At 39.9% G+C, this 18,405-nt stretch overlaps 1 protein-coding gene across 2 annotated transcripts in view; it reads right to left on the bottom strand.

The window, feature by feature from the left end:
- The window catches only part of METAP2 (methionyl aminopeptidase 2), a 40,316-nt gene extending 24,630 nt beyond the window's left edge, over positions 1 to 15,686 (bottom strand). Inside the window, exons 1-4 of one of the 2 annotated variants that reach the window (XM_009425972.5) lie at positions 15,277 to 15,686; positions 13,425 to 13,529; positions 6,326 to 6,391; positions 3,636 to 3,738 (exon numbers count right to left, since the gene is read on the bottom strand). In XM_009425972.5, coding sequence (XP_009424247.1) covers positions 3,636 to 3,738; positions 6,326 to 6,391; positions 13,425 to 13,529; positions 15,277 to 15,427 — 425 coding nt within the window. In that variant the 5' untranslated portion in view covers positions 15,428 to 15,686. 2 annotated transcript variants of the gene reach the window in all.
- Positions 15,687 to 18,405: the final 2,719 nt, after the last annotated feature.

Genomic DNA, 18,405 nt, shown 5'->3' with positions numbered 1-18,405 from the left:
TTCATTCAATTTCTAATAAAAGTTTATTAATAAAACAATGAAGGAAAGATACAAACTATACCAAATCTGTAAGAATACTGAATCTGATCTATTTGCAAATAGTCAAAACTGGTTATATGAATGTAAAAAGTATTGAGATTTATTAAAAAGCAAACACACCACACTATCTTATACTTATTCTGTATTTCTCCAGGATAACATACAATAATGCAATATTTAAGAAAATTACTTTGAGAAGTATTATAACATGTAATTAATATCTTCCTTTATTATTTCAAAAACAGAAGTTATTCTACTTATTTAATTTCAATAGAAGCTGAGAGTAAGGAAAAGGAAGTTTTTGAAGTTTACAAAATCTCATTTTTTTCATGTATTAAATACCACTTCAAGTGTTCCATAATATTCACATTGTTAAAAGTATTAACAATCTGTTAACAAGTATAAGAAATCAATGGCTTTCCTCCACTCTAGCAGCAAGTATAAAGAAACAGAAATGGGATTGAAATATTTAATTCACATCACTAACAAAAACCATAAAACACTAACAAATTTAATTAAAAAGGGCTAGAACCTACCTGGAAAAAATAAAATTGAATAAGTGAAAAAATATCAAAAACATCCCATGACATTGGATAAGACAAGGTGATAAACTGTCAATTTTCAGAAACTAATACATAAATATAAATGCAATTCTGATGAGAATTCTAACAAGGACATTTGTGTGTGTGTGTGTGTGTAAGGCTATATGACTGAGAGTAGCTAAGAAAAGTATTAAAAAGAATTGTTTGGGATATCAAATCAAAATAGTATTAGCCTAAGAAGAAGATCAGTGGAGCAGAGTAAATAATCCAGAAACTGATTCCATTATATACATGGGAATACAGCATGTGACAAAGGTGGTCATTCAATTCAGTAGGAGGGATTATTTAATAGACAATAAACTGACTCTGCACTGGAAAGAAAAATAAAATAATTAGTGCTCCCAACCTTACACAAAAAATTCCAGATTAAAGGTGTAATAACACACAAAATACGTGTTCAAGAAAATCTGAGAGACTACTGGGAACTCAGAAGTATTTTCTTTCTTTTTTTTTTTTTTTTGTGAGACAAAGTCTCGCTCTGTCACCCAGGGTGTAGTGCAGTGGTGCAATCTCAGCTCACTGCAACCTCCATCTCCTGTGTTCAAGCGATTCTCCTGCCTCAGCCCCCCGAGTAGCTGGGATTACAGGCACGCACCACTGCACCCGGCTAATTTTTTTTATTTTTTTATTTTTAGTAGAGACGGGGTTTTACCATGTTGGCCAGGCTGGTCTTGAACTCCTGACCTTAGGTAATCCACCTGCCTCAGCCTCCCAAAGTGCTAGGATTACAGGCATGAGCCACCACACCTGGCCGGAACTCCGAAGTATTAAACATGGACACATAATGCACTTAAAAATTTAAAACTTCTGGGAAGAGCAAAAGATATCATAAAGCCTAGGATCAAAAGATGCTCAAAATCACTAATAGTATAAGAACTGGAAATTATTAATATATTCTTTGGTTAATCAATCTCACTCCTAAAAACGTATTTCAGAATATAACTACCAGTACATGAGAGAGAGAGAAAAATACCTACATATCCAGCTACCTATTTACCTAAGGAGGTTTATTGCAGAATGGTTTATAGTGGCAAAAATTATTGCAGACAAAGCAAATGGCCATCAGCTAAAGAATGGTGGAATAAAGTGTGGTACACTCACACCACGGAATATTATGAAGCCATTCAAGATAATAATAGAACTATTCTAATTGACTTGGAGGAACTTCCAAGAGTTAGCACCGAATGAGAAAAGGTGGAGGAAAGTGTGCCTATGATTCCATTTTTGTAAAACAAACAATGATCAAACATTCCCTTACATAAACAGACAGATGTATACATATATGAGCATAGAAAAAATATGGAAGGCTACCTGCTAGGTGGTTAACATGGGTCTGGAAGGAAGGAAAAGAAGAGGGAACAAGCAAAAAAAAAAAAAAAAAAATTAAGAGATTATATTTAAAAATAAATGTGATCACATCATATGTACTATAAGAATTTATTAATGTAAAATTATCTGTATCTGTGGCATTTTAAAAATAAGTGCTTTTAAGATAGGGACAATTGACGATTTCAAATTCAAAGAAAAGAAGCCCATGTCATACAATTCCAGAACTTTACACTTATTCCCTAAGAACATTCGTAACTGGAAATGAGGGAGCAGGTGGTAATGTAACAACAGTATGTTCTTTCTTTTCTTTTTTATGTTTAAAAAAAAAAAATGGTGTCTTTATAGGCCAAGAAAACAAGAGCTACAGTAGAAGCTTTCTTAACCAACGACTGCAACCACTGGATTAAGCAATACTCTTAAGTCCCTTTGTAAAACACACTGATCAATGTCCATGGTATTATAAATATTGTGGGTGACAGGTTATTACTTTGAATAACAGGAACTAGCCTGCTTTATGTTCACTATGCATCTACTCTTCTAAGTGCTATGCATATATCATTCCTCACAATGACCCTGCAGAGTGCCCATTTTATGGATGAGGAAATAAAAGCACAGATGTGATAATTACTTGCCCAAGTCACAAAGCTAATAAATGTCAGAACTGGGATTCAAATGCAGATAGTTTGGCCCCAGCTTCCATGCTCTCAATATGTCTGCATAATGCCACTTCTGCTAACCATTTTAAATGTATCCTTACAGAACACCTTGAAGAATCAGGTGAATTTGTTTCCAAGACTGTTTAAGTCATCTGTACTTGTTATGGTAATTATGTGATTTAATAATGTTATATTGGCTGGGCGCAGTGGCTCATGCCTGTAATCCCAGCACTTTGGGAGGCCAAGGTGGGCGGATCACCTGAGGTTGGGAGTTCAAGACCAGCCTGACCCACATGGAGGAACCCCGTCTCTATTAAAAATACAAAATTAGCCAGGCATGGTGGTGCATGCCTGTAATCTCAGCTACTCGGGAGGCTGGAGCAGGAGAATCACTTGAACCCGGGAGGCAGAGGTTGCAGTGAGCTGAGATCCCAGCATTGCACTCCAGCCTAGGCAACAAGAGTGAAACTCTGTCTCAAAAAAAAAAAAGTAACATTAAAAAAACTGTTTCCATGAAAACTAACTACCCTGATAAATCTCACTAAGGATAAGTGATCAAAAAATACTTCTGTCAAATTAAGTGTAGGTAAGAACTATCAAAAGGTTTCAGGAAAAAAAAAGTAAAGATATAGTAGACATCAACCCTTATATCACTCAGAAATCCCAAATGGAATTGTAGATAACGCATTATGAATACATATGAGGGGGGAAAAGTACTAAACCATACCCAAATTTCAAGAGAGGTGAAAAACAAATTTGTTTAAGTTAACCTTTATCTACAAGAATTTTTATTTTGTGATCCTCAGTTTAATATACTTTTTAAATGACCAATAACCTGCTATTGGTCCCAATCATTTTGGATAAGAGGGCTTCTACTGTATCTTCTTTATGACAAATTTATAAGCATCTATTAAAGTAGTGGAGCAAAGTTCTGAGAAATGTCAAATCTGCTTTATTGCTAAGCTATAACTGTCAGAAATTAAACTGGAAGTGATTTGATGATCCTTACCCATCTTGTGTGGGTGGGTATTCGCATTCTTGTCCTTTGGGAAATACACCATTAGGATACAGGTCACATATTGGAACTGAAGGAGGGTCTGTTTGAACTTTTGCTGTGAGATACAAATAAAGCATTAACTTCTGTAGTTAAAAATAAAATTAAGCAGTTATTAGAGTTTTCTCAGTTCCTAATGGTTGTTATATGTTCTGATTTTAAGGAAACTCCTTGCTGCCACATTTAAAAGCAGAAGACACTTCATCATGCTGGCCACCTCCTCAATGATTTATTGCTGCTTGGGAAAAAGAAATTTTTAACTCCTCAGAACTCCATTATGTATTTAAACAGTATATGCCTTGGCAAAAGGCACACTTCTAATGTCTTCATCTTCACTCACTATACTAGAGATGGAACAGCATAGAGAGGTTGGCTTTCACAAATACAAACCAAAGTAGTAAGAAGTCCTATAGCAATAAAATAAAAATATAAACCTAATATATATTAATAAAACAAGAAAAACTATTATTTCAAGAGTATATAAGGTATAAAAGTTAAAAGCATACATAATCAATCATGGTTTTCTGAAATCTTAACTTTTGTCAAAGTATTTATCACTCCAACTTTATCTCATCTACAAATCTGATAAAGATGCCTTTTATATTGTGCATAAATTACATGACAAGGGACTTAAAAAGATCATTAGAGAAAAAATACACAATTTGTAATCAGAATATCAAAGTTGAAGTCTAGCCTTTACCACTTATTAGCTATGACTTGAACAAATGGCTAAATAGTACCAATCCTCAGTTTCCTCATCTACAAAATGGACGATCAGATGAAATCCTGGATAACCTTTGAAAATTATAATGTATTACATCCAAGTCATTATATAAAACTATGAATTATCTGTAATAATCTGTACTATGGTTATCATTAACTAACATTTATAATTTTCCCACTGTATAGATGAGGAAAATGAGGGCAGTGAACTGCCCATGATTATATTATTTGGCTTGTTCCAGAAATGATTCAAGAAGTCTACCAGGATATAAAAAATAAACAAATAAAGAGACATTCAAAGTAAATTAGTAAAAACCAAAACAAGAACATAGACTAGTACCTGAAATGAGGCCAACACAAAAACCACAAATTTGGCTCTAAGCCCTTTAGTAGCCAACATTAAAAAAAAATTATTTGCACAGGTCACAATGGTTCTGAGATGAAACAGACTGATACTCAGAAAAAAACACAATTATCCTTGATACTAAGCAGAAAAAAAAAGAGTACCTCATAAAGAAATATAATGAACAGTACATTCAACAACATCCTCAGGGGAAGCAGAACAAAGGTTAATGGCATCATACTTAAACATCTGTCAGAAGAATTCTGTCAAGGGCAAATATAAAAGAGTCCTCTAACAACACTCCTCCCTGCTGGTCTGACTTCAGAAGGGAGCAATTCAGAGTATTTGGAGAAACAGTTATCTCTTTTTTTTTTTTTTTTAATTTAAGAAATAGGTATCTCTTAATTCATTCTCAGGTAACACTATTTCTTATAGCCAAACTTTTAATAATTTTTTTTTAATGGAAAGAATAGGACAATATAGCCCCTGGAAGATTCCTGGAATGCAAGTATCCTGTGCTCATCAAATACAGACTCACGGGCCCTCACAGGCTACGAGAATAGCTGACATCCTCTTCTTAGAGTGGAAGGATCTAGTAATGATGGACACCTAAATGCAAAGAAGGCTATCCCACCTCCACCTGGAGACCAGGGGAATCACTATCAAGCCCCCAAAATTCTGATTCATAAAATTTTAGCCTGAAAAATTTTAAAGGAAGGCATAACCAGACATTCAGTGGTCTACAACAGCCCAAATGGCATCCAAGATTAAAATTTACATGTTGTGATTCTCAACCCAACCTTTCTTCCTCAACACTACGAAATCTCCCTTCAGCCTCCTTAATATATTTTCAGGCCCCTGATGATGTTTGGTTGTGGCACTTACAGAAACTCAAAACAAGCAGGATATTTTATACAAATCTGATCGTACAATATAAAAGTTATTAATAATAAAGTCTCACCATATGCACACATCTTAAATAACGGGACTCCTCATTAAATACTCATCAAGAATCTCATAATTTAAAAGCTGGAAGGTAAATTACAAACAACGCTTACCCTACCACCACCATGGCACCACTTCGGCCATTCTTGACAGAATTATTTAAATTATGCAAGTTTTAAATCATAAAATTTTTAGAAACTCATCCCTAACTTGCAGTAAAATGCAACCAATTCATATCGACATCCCTTAGCTAACAGCTAAAGAAAATAAAGGATTGTTAAACCAAAGTTATTAAACTAATAAATAATTATTAGTTTCACTAAATTCTGCTTCTATTAAGCCTAAGTTTATTTCCCTAACATATATCAGGACCTTAAGCAACTTCAAACCTACTCTTCAAACCTGTCAGTGAATAACCACTTTTTTTTTTTTTTTTTTTGAGACAGAGTCTCACTCTGTTGCCCAGGCTGCAGTGCAGTGGCACAATCTCAGCTTACTGCAATCTCCGTCTCTTGGGTTCCAGCAATTCTCCTGCCTCAGCCTCCGGAGTAGCGGGGATCACAGGTGTGAGCCACCACACCCGGCAGAATAACCACTTCTAATATATCAATTAACATTAACTTAAGACACTAACGTCCTCTCTTCTTCTTCTTCTTTTTCTTCTTCTTTCCAGTTGCTCCATCTCCATCGCCATCTCCATCTAAGAAAAGACATTTCAAGTACATGTTCATTTAAACCTCATAAGCAGAGGGACAAAGCAAGTACAAGGAGACAAGTATTTGTTCTATTCAATAAATGAACAAACGTTAGTTTATTTTATCTTGTTTACATTTATTCTTTCACTGAAATAAGAAATAGGAAGCAGCTACCAGGTGTGGTGGCACATGCCTATAGTCCCAGCTACTAGGGAAGCTGAGGTGGGAGGATCACTTGAGCCAAGGAGTTGGAATCCAGCTTGGGCAACATAGTGAGACTCCAACACTAAAAAATTTAGAAACAGGAAGCAGCAGTTTAGCAAAGTGGGAGGTAACGTGATCTAGGACTTACGTGGGTTGAACCATATGAAAATGCCAATACTTGACCATTTTTGGTCAAAATTGCCACTTCTTTTTTCTTTTTTTGAAACAGAGTCTAGCTCTGTTGCCCAGGCTAGAGTGCAATGCCGCAATCTCAGCTCACTGCAACCTCCGCCTCCCAGGTTTGAGTGATTCTCGTGTCTCAGCCTCCACCTCCCAAGTATCTGGGATTACAGGTGCATGCCACCATGCCCATCTAATTTTTTTTTTTTTTTTTTTTTTTTTTTTGTAGAGATGGAGTTTCACCATGTTGACCAGGCTGGTCTCGAACTCCTGACATCAAGTGATTTGCCAGCCTTGGCCTCCCAAGTCCTGGGATTATAGGCGTGAGCCACTGTACCCAGCCTCAAAATCACCATTTCTTATGTTCAATCTTATGAAATTATCAAAAACCTAGCAGGCAGAAGAGAACAGTAGAAGTACAAATATTAGGCTAGGTAAAGTGGTTCACACCTGTAATCCTAGCACTTTGGGAGGCCGAGGCAGGTGGATCACTTGAGCCCAGGAGTTTGAGACCAGTCTGGAGGACATGGTGAAACCCTGTCTCTACTAAAAGTACAAAAAATTATCCAGGTGTGGTGGTATGCGCCCATAGTCCCAGTTACTTGGAAAGCTGAGATGTGGGAGGATCACCTGAGCCAGGGAAGTCAAGGCTGCAGTGAGCTGAGATCGAGCCACAGCACGTCAGCCTGGGTGACGGGAGGGAGATCTTGTATCCTAACAACAACAAACCCAAAACACAAATATTGCTGACTTATTCATTATGGATTTTTAGATTCAAAAGGCACATGAAAAATTATAATCTAATTCACATATCGTGCACTATAACGTTAACAGTAACCTTCTTCACCCTATTAAATGTTTGTTGGGCTCTTAAGTGCCAGGCAATAGGGACAGAAAAATAAGATAGTTTCTGTTCTGGAGAAACAATAGTTTTTTCCAGACTAAAATTGGTTATGAATCTTGAAGTATTTGTTTTAGGTTGTGACTAGTGTATGTAGCACTATACTAGTGTATGTAGCACAACCTAAAACAAATACTTGAAGATACATAACCAATTTTAAACATATACTAAAAATCTTTCCATCTGTGTGACCTTGGGCAAGTTATTTAGCCTCTCTCTACCTTGGTTTCTTCATCTTTAAAATGGAACAAAAAGGTCCTTCTTTGATACTTTCATCCTTTTGAGGCTAATTACCTTATTCAATGTCCAATGTCTGTATTCAGTACAGAAAAACAGCCACCATTTATAGAACTTTGTGCCAGGATGGCAGCAGAGCCAGGATCTGAGTATTAATCTATATATGTTTATAGTTCCAACCATTATACCATGTTGAAATTTGTGCTTTTACATGTCTTTTCTTCACAGTATCCCAGCATATTCTTCATAGGCAGAGATGGTTGGTTTTTTTGGTTTTTCTGTGACAGGGTCTCACTCTGTTGCCCAAGCTGGAGTGCAGTGGCAGGATCACAGTTCACTGCAGCCTCAATCTCCCAGACTCAGGAAAACCTCCCACCTCAGCTTCCTGAATAGCTGAGACTACAGGCACGCACCACTATACCTGGCTAATGTTTTTTAATCTTTTGCAGAGACAAGGTCTCACTAAGTTGCCCAGACTGGTCTCGAATCGCATCTCAGCCTCCCAAAGTGCTGGGATTATAGGCATGAGCCACCAGGCCTGGCCAGCAGAGGCTGCTTATGTTTATTTGTGTTACTACTATGCCCAAATCAATTGATATCTGTTGAATGACAACTGGAAATCATATTTTTAAAAAAAGAGTCTCAAGCTTTTAAGCTCTGCCTTGCACTATCTAGAAACATTAATTCTAAATGAACCATAGACCTAAACATAACAGCTAAAAATATATAAAACTTCTTGAAGAGAACACAGAACATCTTTGTGACCTTAGAGACAGCAATGACTTAACTTTTTAGACAGGACACAAAAAGCACTACCCATAAATTTAAAAAACAGATAGATTGGACTTTATCAAAATTAAAACTGTCGTATAAGCAATACCATTAACCAGGTGAATAGCCATCCCATAGAAATATCTGTAAAACATATTATCTGATAAAGAACTTGCAACCAGAATATACAATGAACTATTACAATTCAATAGGATGACAAATAACCCAATAAAACATGGACAAAAGATGTGAACAAACACTTTACCAAAGATAAAGGAAAAAGCAAATAAAAACATGAAAAGATGCTCAATATCATTAGGGAAGTGCATATTAAAACCACAATGACAAAGCACTACATACCCATTATCAAAGACTAAAATTTTAAAACAAATACCAAGTCCTTACAAGGATACGAACAACCTGAAACTCTCAACCATTGCTAAGAGGAATGCAAAACAGCACAGCCACTTTGGAAACCAGACAGCTTCTTATGAGTTTAAACACATACTTACCATATGACAGGCAACCCAGTCCTATTTACTCAAGAGAAATGAAAACATATCTACACATAGACCCATATGCAAATGTTCATAGTAACTTCGTTCACAACAGACCAAAACTGTAAACACCCCAAATATTGTTCAATGTAAAAGGGTAAAACATATTAGGAATACTACTTGCAATAAAAAGGAATGTGCTATTGATAAATGCACAACTCGATGACTGTCAAAAGTATTATGCTAAGTAAAACAAGCCAAACACAAAAAAACTACATACCGAACAATTCCATTTATAGGATACTCCAGGAAAGGCCAAAACTAGGGTCAGAAAATGTATCAGTGATTGCTAAGGGTTAGGTATAGTGCAAGAGAACCAACTACAAGAGACACAACTTTTTTCTGGAGATGGAAATGTTAAATGGAAATAGTCTGTATCTTCCGTCGTGGTAGTAGTTACACAATTGCATACTTTGTCAAAACTCACCAAACTATACACTTAAAAAGGGTGACTACTGGGGCCAGGTATGGTGGCTCACGCCTGTAATCCCAGCACTCTGGGAGGCTGAGGCGGGCGGATCACTTGAGGCCAGGAGTTCGAGACCAGCCTGGCCAACATGGTGAAACCCTGTCTCTACTAAAAATACAAAAATTAGCCAGGAGTGGTGGCGGGCACCTATAATCCCAGCTACTCAGGAGGCTGAGGCAGGAGAATCGCTGGAACCCAGAAGGCAGAGGTTTCAGTGAGCTGAGATCGTGCCACTGCACTGCAGCCTGGACAAGAGTGAGACTCCGTCTCAAAAAAAAAAAAAAAAGAGTGGTGACTATTATTTTAGGGAAATTATATGTTAATGAGCCTGACTCAAAATGTATTGAATGAATTACCTCCAGCACATTGTCAGACGCCCATAGGATCAACTTTTTATACCAATACCACAGTTTCCAATTCAGCACATCTAAAATTAAACTTAGTACCCTCTTCTTTGCCTGCAAACCTCTCCCCCAATGTCTAACTGGCTCTTTCCCAACTTCACTATTTCAGTCAACAGCACCAACATTCTGTCACCCAAGTTCAAACTCCCAGAGTCCACTAATGCCTTACTCCTGCTCCCAGAATGCAAGTCTCCAAGTCTTTTGAATTCTGCTTCCACACTACTGTTCACTGGATCCTTCCTCTCCATGCCTATTTATGACTACCAGTTTACATCTTCATTACCATATGCCTGGGCTATTTCTAAGAGGCCTCCAAAATGATCTCCTCCTTGCCTTTCCTACACACTTCCTCTCCTCTAAACAACCCTGTATATAGGTAAAGCCTAAATTATTATTTCATAACATTCCTTTTTTGTTAAGAGACAGGGTCTTACTATGTTACCCAGGTTGGAGTGCAGTGGCCAGTCACAGGTGTTTTCGTAGCATACTGAAGCCCCCTGGACTCAAAGATCCTCCCATCCCAGCCTCCCAAGTAGCTGGGATTACAGGCACCAGCCACTGTGCTTGGCTCATAACATTTCTTAAAAATCCTCTAAGGCTCCCTCAATCACCTCATATGGCAAGCTTGTATTACCACAATGCTTCAAATGCTTTCTCAGCATTACCCCAACCCAAAATAGTTCCTTTGTTTGGTTTTACTCAAGTTCTATTCCTTCCAATGAGCCTTCCTTCAGCATTCAGCCCACACTTATACCACCAAATTTCAATAAATTTTATTACAGGTACCCAAATACCTTTTCACCTCTAGGTTTTGTCTGTCTACCACATCCTTAGTTTTCTTTATTTTTTCTTATTTTTTGAGACAGAGTTTCACTTTTGTTGCCCAGGCTGAAGTACAATGGCGCAACCTCCACTGACAGCAACCTCCACCTCCTGGGTTCAAGCAATTTTCCTGCCTCAGCCTCCCGAGTAGCTGGGATTACAGGCACCCACCACCACACCTGGCTAATTTTTTGTATTTTTAGTAGAGATGGGGTTTCACCATGTTGGTAAGGCTGGTTTTGAACTCCTGACCTCAGGTGATCCACCCACCTCAGCCTCCCAAAATGCTGGGATTACAGGCGAGAGCTAACACACCTGGTCTAGTTTTCCATTAGGAGAAAGATCTTGAAACACTAGCTTTCCATTCCCTCAAAGACCTAACAACAGGTAAGTAGTATTGACTGACTCTGATTACTGAAATAACTACAAATATTCCTAAAGTCTTCTTTAATACATTGAAGATTTCCAACCTGATGGGCAACTTTGTAGAGATGTAACAGAACAAGATACACTTCAAGATTAGCACTGTGATTTTTTTTTGGGGGGGGGCGGGGGTGGACGGGTATAGACATGGGGTCTCACTATGTTGCCCAGGCTTGTCTGGATTACAGGCATAAGCCACCACACCCAGCCAATATTTTTTAACTAGCCTGACAGGCCCAGGAAGCATTATGATATCATATACATAGTGGGTCTATAGCAATCTATTATATTGCCTTGAATTTACAAAACATTTTCTTGTGAAGAGCTCAAAATAAGTTCATAATCTAAAGCATAAGCCAATGTAGAACGGAGGTTTAAGGAAGAGGAAAAGCTAATAATTCCCTTGAATCTTGGCACTTTTTTCCACCAAATGTTCACTATAAGCTTCTTGAAGGCAGAGAACATACCACTCTAAAGGAAAACAACTACTCTACATTACCCTAACACAATAATTACAGCCCCAACTAATGGTTAAAGACCTAACCCCAGGCTGGTGGTGCTTGAGGGGGAGCAGATGTTCTCAGTAGTAGGCACCTACAAATAAAAAGAATGGGAAAGCCCCATTTTTCCTCCGCCAAAAGAGGCTGGAAAAAAGTAAGTTTTCTTACCTGTCTCTTCCTTCACTGTTTTACTGATAACATCAATTAGCAGTTGCTGTCTTTAAAAAAATCTTATTGTACTCAAACACCCAGAAGGAGCTAGGGTCAAGGAATTTATAATAAAACTTAGTGCACTCCTATATGTTTCTTTTGAGAATGAAAAGAGTTAATTTTGGTATAGAGAGTAAAAGGAACAGGCCGGACACAGTAGCTCAAACCTGTAATCCCAGCACCGTGGGAGGCTGAGGTGGGCAGATTACTTGAGGTCAGGAGTTCAAGACCAACCTGGCAAAACCCCATTTCTACTAAAGATACAAAAAAATTAGTTGGGCATGGTGGCAGGCGCCTGTAATCCCAGCTACTCGGGAGGCTGAGGCAGGAGAATTGCTTGAGCTCGGGAGGTCGCAGTGATCCGAGATCACGCCACTGCACTCCAGCCTGTGTGACAGAGCGAGCGAGACTCGGTCTCAAAAAGAAAAAAAAAATAGAGAGTAAAAGGAACAAACGTGCAGTCAGGCACTAGGTTTGAAATTCTGGCTCTATTCTACACATATTAGCTATGTCACTTTGGGTAAATCATGTAACTACCACTTCCCTATCTGTAAAATGAGATGGCTGGGTAAAGCCATGAAGGGCTGGGTAAAGTCAAAATAAATAGGAAAAGACAGTCCATTACTAAAAAACAAAATGAATATCTAAGCACAAGTAGGTTACTTTGCTTGGTTTTGTGAGGTTAAAATGTGAATGTATGTGAAAATAACCTAGGAAAGTATCTAGTACATAGTAGTTCTTCAGTAAGTATTAGTTAAATAAACAACCCCTCAATCTTATTAATACTCACTACTTTGCCTTCTACCAAGTATATTTTAAAAATCTGAGATCTGTCCTATCTGAACAGCCAATTAACACATTGAACTTTTTCAAGACTTGCTAATAAATACCTTTTCCTTTTTAATCTGTGACATTAATTGAAGTAACAAGTGAAATGTCAGAGAAAACACTATACGGGTAAATAAATTTTGATTAAGGAATATCACATTTTCTAGCTTTTCTTTCTTTCTTTCTTTCTTTCTTTTTTTTGAGACAGTCTTACTCTGCTGGACAGGCTGGAGTGCAGTGGTGCAATCTCAGCTCACTGCAACCTCCATCTCTCGGGCTCAAGCAATTCTCCTGCCTCAGCTTCCCAAGTAGCTGGGATTACAGGTGTGTGCCACCACACCCGGCTAAATTTTTTTTTGTCTTTTTAGAAGAGACGGGGTTTCAACATGTTGGCCAGGCTGGTCTCGAACTACTGAACTTATGTAATCCACCCGCCTCGACCTCCCAAAGTGCTGGGATTACACGTGTGTGCCACCACACCCGGCTACATTTTCTAGCTTTTCTAACCACAAAGATCAAATTAACCATTTACCTTCATCATCTTCATCTCTTTCTTTATCTTCCAATGCTGATCTTTCCAACTGTCTTGCTACTTCATCCACTGAGGCTCCTGATTCTTTATCAGGTTCCTGTTCCCCTGCTGATCAAAATAAAATAGCAGAAATCAAATCTAATACAGACACTTTCCCACTAGAATATGCTCTAATGATCTTGGAAAACTTACAAATCCTTTCCTCAGGAAACAAAAACAGAAACATTATTGTGAACATAACAGAATTCGTTTAATGACAGAAAAATCTTCCATACCTACACAGTATTGTCCATTCATTAATTTACTCAACAAAATATCCATTACACACACTAGCAGCTAAAAGATAAACAAAAGCGTGAACTGGTCTCTATCCTCAAGCAGTTTAACTTGTAATAGTGGTCAGCAATTAGACTTAACAAATACTTAAACACCAGATAGGTAATAAATGCTGAAGGCCTTAGGAAAAAGATTCATGTGCAACACCCCGGGGCAGCCTGGTTTCATGAAGAAGGATATCACGATGGGCTGGGTAAAGTCAAAATAAATAGGCAAAGACAGTCCATTACTAAAAAACTAAAACGCTCAAATATCTAAGCACAAGACCAGGCCCCTGCTCTGGAAGTGATTATAACCTACCTATAAGAGCAATATGTTATATGTATTAATAGTATCAGGTAGCACGAAATGAAGTGACATTCTGGCTACTGGAGAGAATTCATATTAAGAAATACAACTGTTAAAAATACATTAGGATCAGTCAGCTTAACACCTTACGAGACAAACAGCAGTGTTTGAATTTCACTCGAAATCCAGGAACAGCCAGCAGAGTAACAAATTTTGCTCTGGAAGAGTTCCAGCAACGCTACAACTCTCCTTCCATTCCTATCTAATCAAAATTTCAGAAAGATGAAGATTAGCTCTCTTCGACCTCTCTCAATTCCATCTTAATCGCTTCTGACTTCTCCATTTTTCTGTTTCTCTGGCGATTTTAATTAGAAACAAGTAAAAATAATTTTTCTTAAGGTGAAGGAGCTTGTGCAGCAAAAACACAGACTTCTTAAAATATGTAAGTTCCTAGCTCATAATATCCAACTGTAAACTCTCAGCAGTTCTCCTTGCCTTACCAGTGGATTTAGAGGTTAAGACCTCAGAAGTTCCATTCTGAGCCACAGAATAGCCTATCTGCACTGCCTGCAATTGGTATCATAATTCAGGTCTAAAGGCCCTAAACCTTGGCGATGCTATGGGATTAGGCAGGTGAAAATTCGTTATCACCACCACAAATTCTGCAATTAATGACATGAGCGCGCGGGCAAACACACATGTACACACACCCCAAAAGTGCAGGCTGCAACAACCCCAACGTGAACCGGGATAGTGGGGGGAGGTGTGCTCTCCATTACATTTGCCCACCCCCAAAGAAAATAAGTCCTAGCTGGCTCCAGCAAACCAGCAAAGACGCGGCAATACGGGTCAGAATCGGATTTTTGAGGCGGCGGCCAAATCGCGCGAAAGATGGTAGGGCTGTGCTCTGCGCACAATCTCAAGACCGTGCCACGATGTGCGTGGGAGCTGAGTTCTGGTAATACAGGGGCTCGGGCCCAGCGACCCCAGAGGTACCACACGCCAACCTCAGGCACTCTTTTCTCCCCCACCAGCCCTCTAGTCCCACAGGAGGAGATGACGCCTCTTCTCAGACTGGGAATCTATAGCCCGGCTTTGCCACCCTGTCAGGCCCAAGAATCAGTCTAGTCGGGGCTCTGGGGCCCCGGTCCCGGCCCCCTCAACGGGCCTGAGCCAAACAGTTCAGCCGTTCCCGGAGGGGACTGGGAAAACATAAAACTCTCTTTACCTGCAGAAGGCCCTTTGCTCTTCTTCTTCTTTCGTCTTTTTTTCTTGGCTGCTTCCTCAGCCGTAGAGGCAGCTCCTTCTTCCCTGTCGTCTGGATCCAGGTCGCCATTCAGGTGGCTCCCGGAGGCCGCTACCTCCTCCACACCCGCCATGTTGCCCGAGAGAGCGCGAGGGAATGAGACAGAGCGGCGAGGGCCCCGATCCTTCTCCACCCGCCTACACCAGCCACGCCGGAAGCTGCTCTCGATGGTAGGGACGCAGGGAATGCTGGGACGGCGGAGGACTCAGCTGAGGGTGTCGGGCTAGCTTCGGGCCGGGCGTGCAGGAGTCTCGGCTTGGAGCCCCGCCTGGCTGGAGTCGACTGGGGCCAGACCCGACTGCTTCGTCTGGTGCCTCGGGCATTCCCGAAGCAAATCGGCAAGCGCAGGGTGAAGTTTAAAGGGGAAGTTGAGCTCTAGAGTCAGCCGGAGATACCTGTGGAGAGGGGCAACCCGCCGTAGCAAGCGGCGTCTCTGCTGGAACGGAAATATTTTATATTTGCGTTTTTATAAATCACACAGGCAGTGGGGAAACGGGCTAAGAAATGTGTTCACTTGTACACATTTCTATTGTCATGACTCCACATATCTCTTAAATCTAAGAGATTTAATCAAATCTGCGTTGACATTCACAATCACAGCTCTCCGCGAGGCTCTGTAGGCACTGGAGAGAATTTTGGAAGCTGGAGTTCCGTGTTAGTTTCTTGTACTACTCAACCCCGGACGGTTCAAGATGGGAACCCGTCACACTCCGCTCGCTTTCCAATTCAGGACAAGAATGACAGGTTTTAACACACGGGGACACGGTCTCTCTCATTAATGCAAAAGATCACACTTCGTTTTCTCTATTTCTGGTCACCTTTCTTTTGGATTTAGGACGTTTCACCAGAAACTAATTGAATTTTGCCCATTTCTTTACTTCTTATGTTTTGAGCCTCATGTTCAAACCGCAGTTTGAGATTTAGTTTGTGGCGTAAGTGGATTGTGATTGGCTGCCTGCACCAACTCCTTCTCAATTTCTCCTGAATATGGCTTTGTCCACCTGGAGAGTTTAGGTGTTTTCATTAGTTTTAAACTAGGCACCAAGCTTCATGGGCATCAAAATGTCGTTAAGAGCCTTATTGCCAGTGGGTTTACAGTAAACCTCACACAGGCTCTGACCGCAGCTGCATAAATGTACATTCTCTGTCTTAAAGCTTCAGGCAGCACCTATCCAATACTAATAAAAACTGTTCCTCTTATTCTTGTACAGATCTTTATTTATCTCTTTAAATCTATCCCTATTTAGATTTTAAATTGTTTTCCCTAGTTGATTGCTGGCAATATAAAAGTTGGTAAACCGGCCGGGCGCTGTGGCTCACGCCTGTAATCCCAGCACTTTGGGAGGGCGAGGTGGGCAGATCACAAGGTCAGGAGTTCGAGACCAGCCTGGCCAATATGGTGAAACCCCGTCTCCACTAAAAATACAAAAATTAGCCGGGCGTGGTGGCAGGCGCCTGTAGTCCCAGCTACTAGGGAGGCTGAGGCAGGACAATCGCTTGAACCCGGGGGGAGGTTGCAGTGAGCTGAGATTGCGCCACTGCACTCCAGCCTGGGCGACAGAGCGAGATTCCATCCCCCCCAAAAAAGTAAATAAAATAAAAAATAAAAAGTTGGTAAACCAAACATAATACCACAAAAATAAAAATAGAAGTAGCTTCTATGTGTCCAAAATCCTTTAAAATGCCCGGCAAGACCCAGCCATACCTACTTCTCCAATGTCTCCACTCTCTTACTATTACAGCTCCAGCTCTCAAAGCTCTTTCTGACCTTGGAGCATTTCAAACTCACTGTTACTTTTATCTGGGCTGCTCTTTGCTTGGCTGACATATTCACTCATTCACTCATCCATCCATTCGTTCAATGCCTACTATAAACCTAGATCTGGCAATATTTAGAGAGCAAAAACAGAGATGATCCTTGTCATCATAGAGCCAGTTAACAAAAATAGACATCAAGCAATGATGCTAATAAAAGCAAATTTACAACTGCTGCTATGAGAGCATATTACAAAGGGACTTGCCTAGGTAGGATGGCCTGGTAGAGTTTCCTGAGGAAGTAGCAATTAGGCTGAGATCTGAAGGATAAATAGGCAAAGGGGAGGGGAAAGGTTTAGAGAGAGTATTTTTTTTTTTTTTTGAGACGGAGTCTCGCTCTATCACCCAGGTTGGAGTGCAGTGGCCTGATCTTAGCTCACTGCAACCTCCGCCTCCCAGGTTCAAGCGATTCTCCTACCTCAGCCTCCCAAGTAGCTGGGATTACAGGCGCCCACCACCACACCCAGCTAATTTTTGTAGAGACGGGGTTTTACCATGTTGGCCAGGCTGGTCTTAAACTCCTGACCTCAGGTGATCCACCTGCCTCAACCTCCCAAAGTGTTGGGATTACAGGCGTGAGCCATTGCGCCTGGCAGAGTATTCTTGGCAAAGGGAAGGTAAAGAAAAATTTAAGAGGTATTTAAGAGGAGACATGGATTCTAATACTAGAATGGTCATTTGGCTATAATTTTGTGACTCTGGACAGCTCAGATATTTTTGAGCCTTGATTTTCTCATCTGTAAAACAGTAGGGAGTATAACACATTTAAAGAACTAAAAAACATCCAGAATGGCTGGAATGCAAAGAGGTGGAGAAGGGAGTGAGTGTGATGAGATGAGACTAGAAAGGTAAGAGCCTTGCAGGAAGGAAAGGGTAGGAGAGCTGACAGAGCCTTTTAGATCATACTAAGGGCTTTATACTTTGTCCTAAGAACAATATAAATCTCTTAAGTATTTTATTTTACTTTTTTTATTTATTTTTCAGACAGGGTCTCATTCTGTTGCTCAGGCTGGAATGCAGTGGCGTGATGTCAGCTCACTGCAACCTCTACCTCCTGGGTTCAAGCAATTATCCCACCTCAGTCTCCCAAGTAGCTGGGACTACAGGCACATGCCACCACACCCAGCTAATTTTTGTATTTTTTGGTAGAGACAGGGTTTCACCATGTTGGTGAGGCTGGTCTCAAACTCCTGACTTCAGGTGATCCACCTACCTCCCTTAAGTATTTTATCTTTA

Source organism: Pan troglodytes, chromosome 10 (assembly GCF_028858775.2).
Source record: "Pan troglodytes isolate AG18354 chromosome 10, NHGRI_mPanTro3-v2.0_pri, whole genome shotgun sequence".
Classification (NCBI taxonomy): Eukaryota; Metazoa; Chordata; class Mammalia; order Primates; family Hominidae; genus Pan; species Pan troglodytes.
This window is presented reverse-complemented; position numbering and strand designations above follow the sequence as displayed.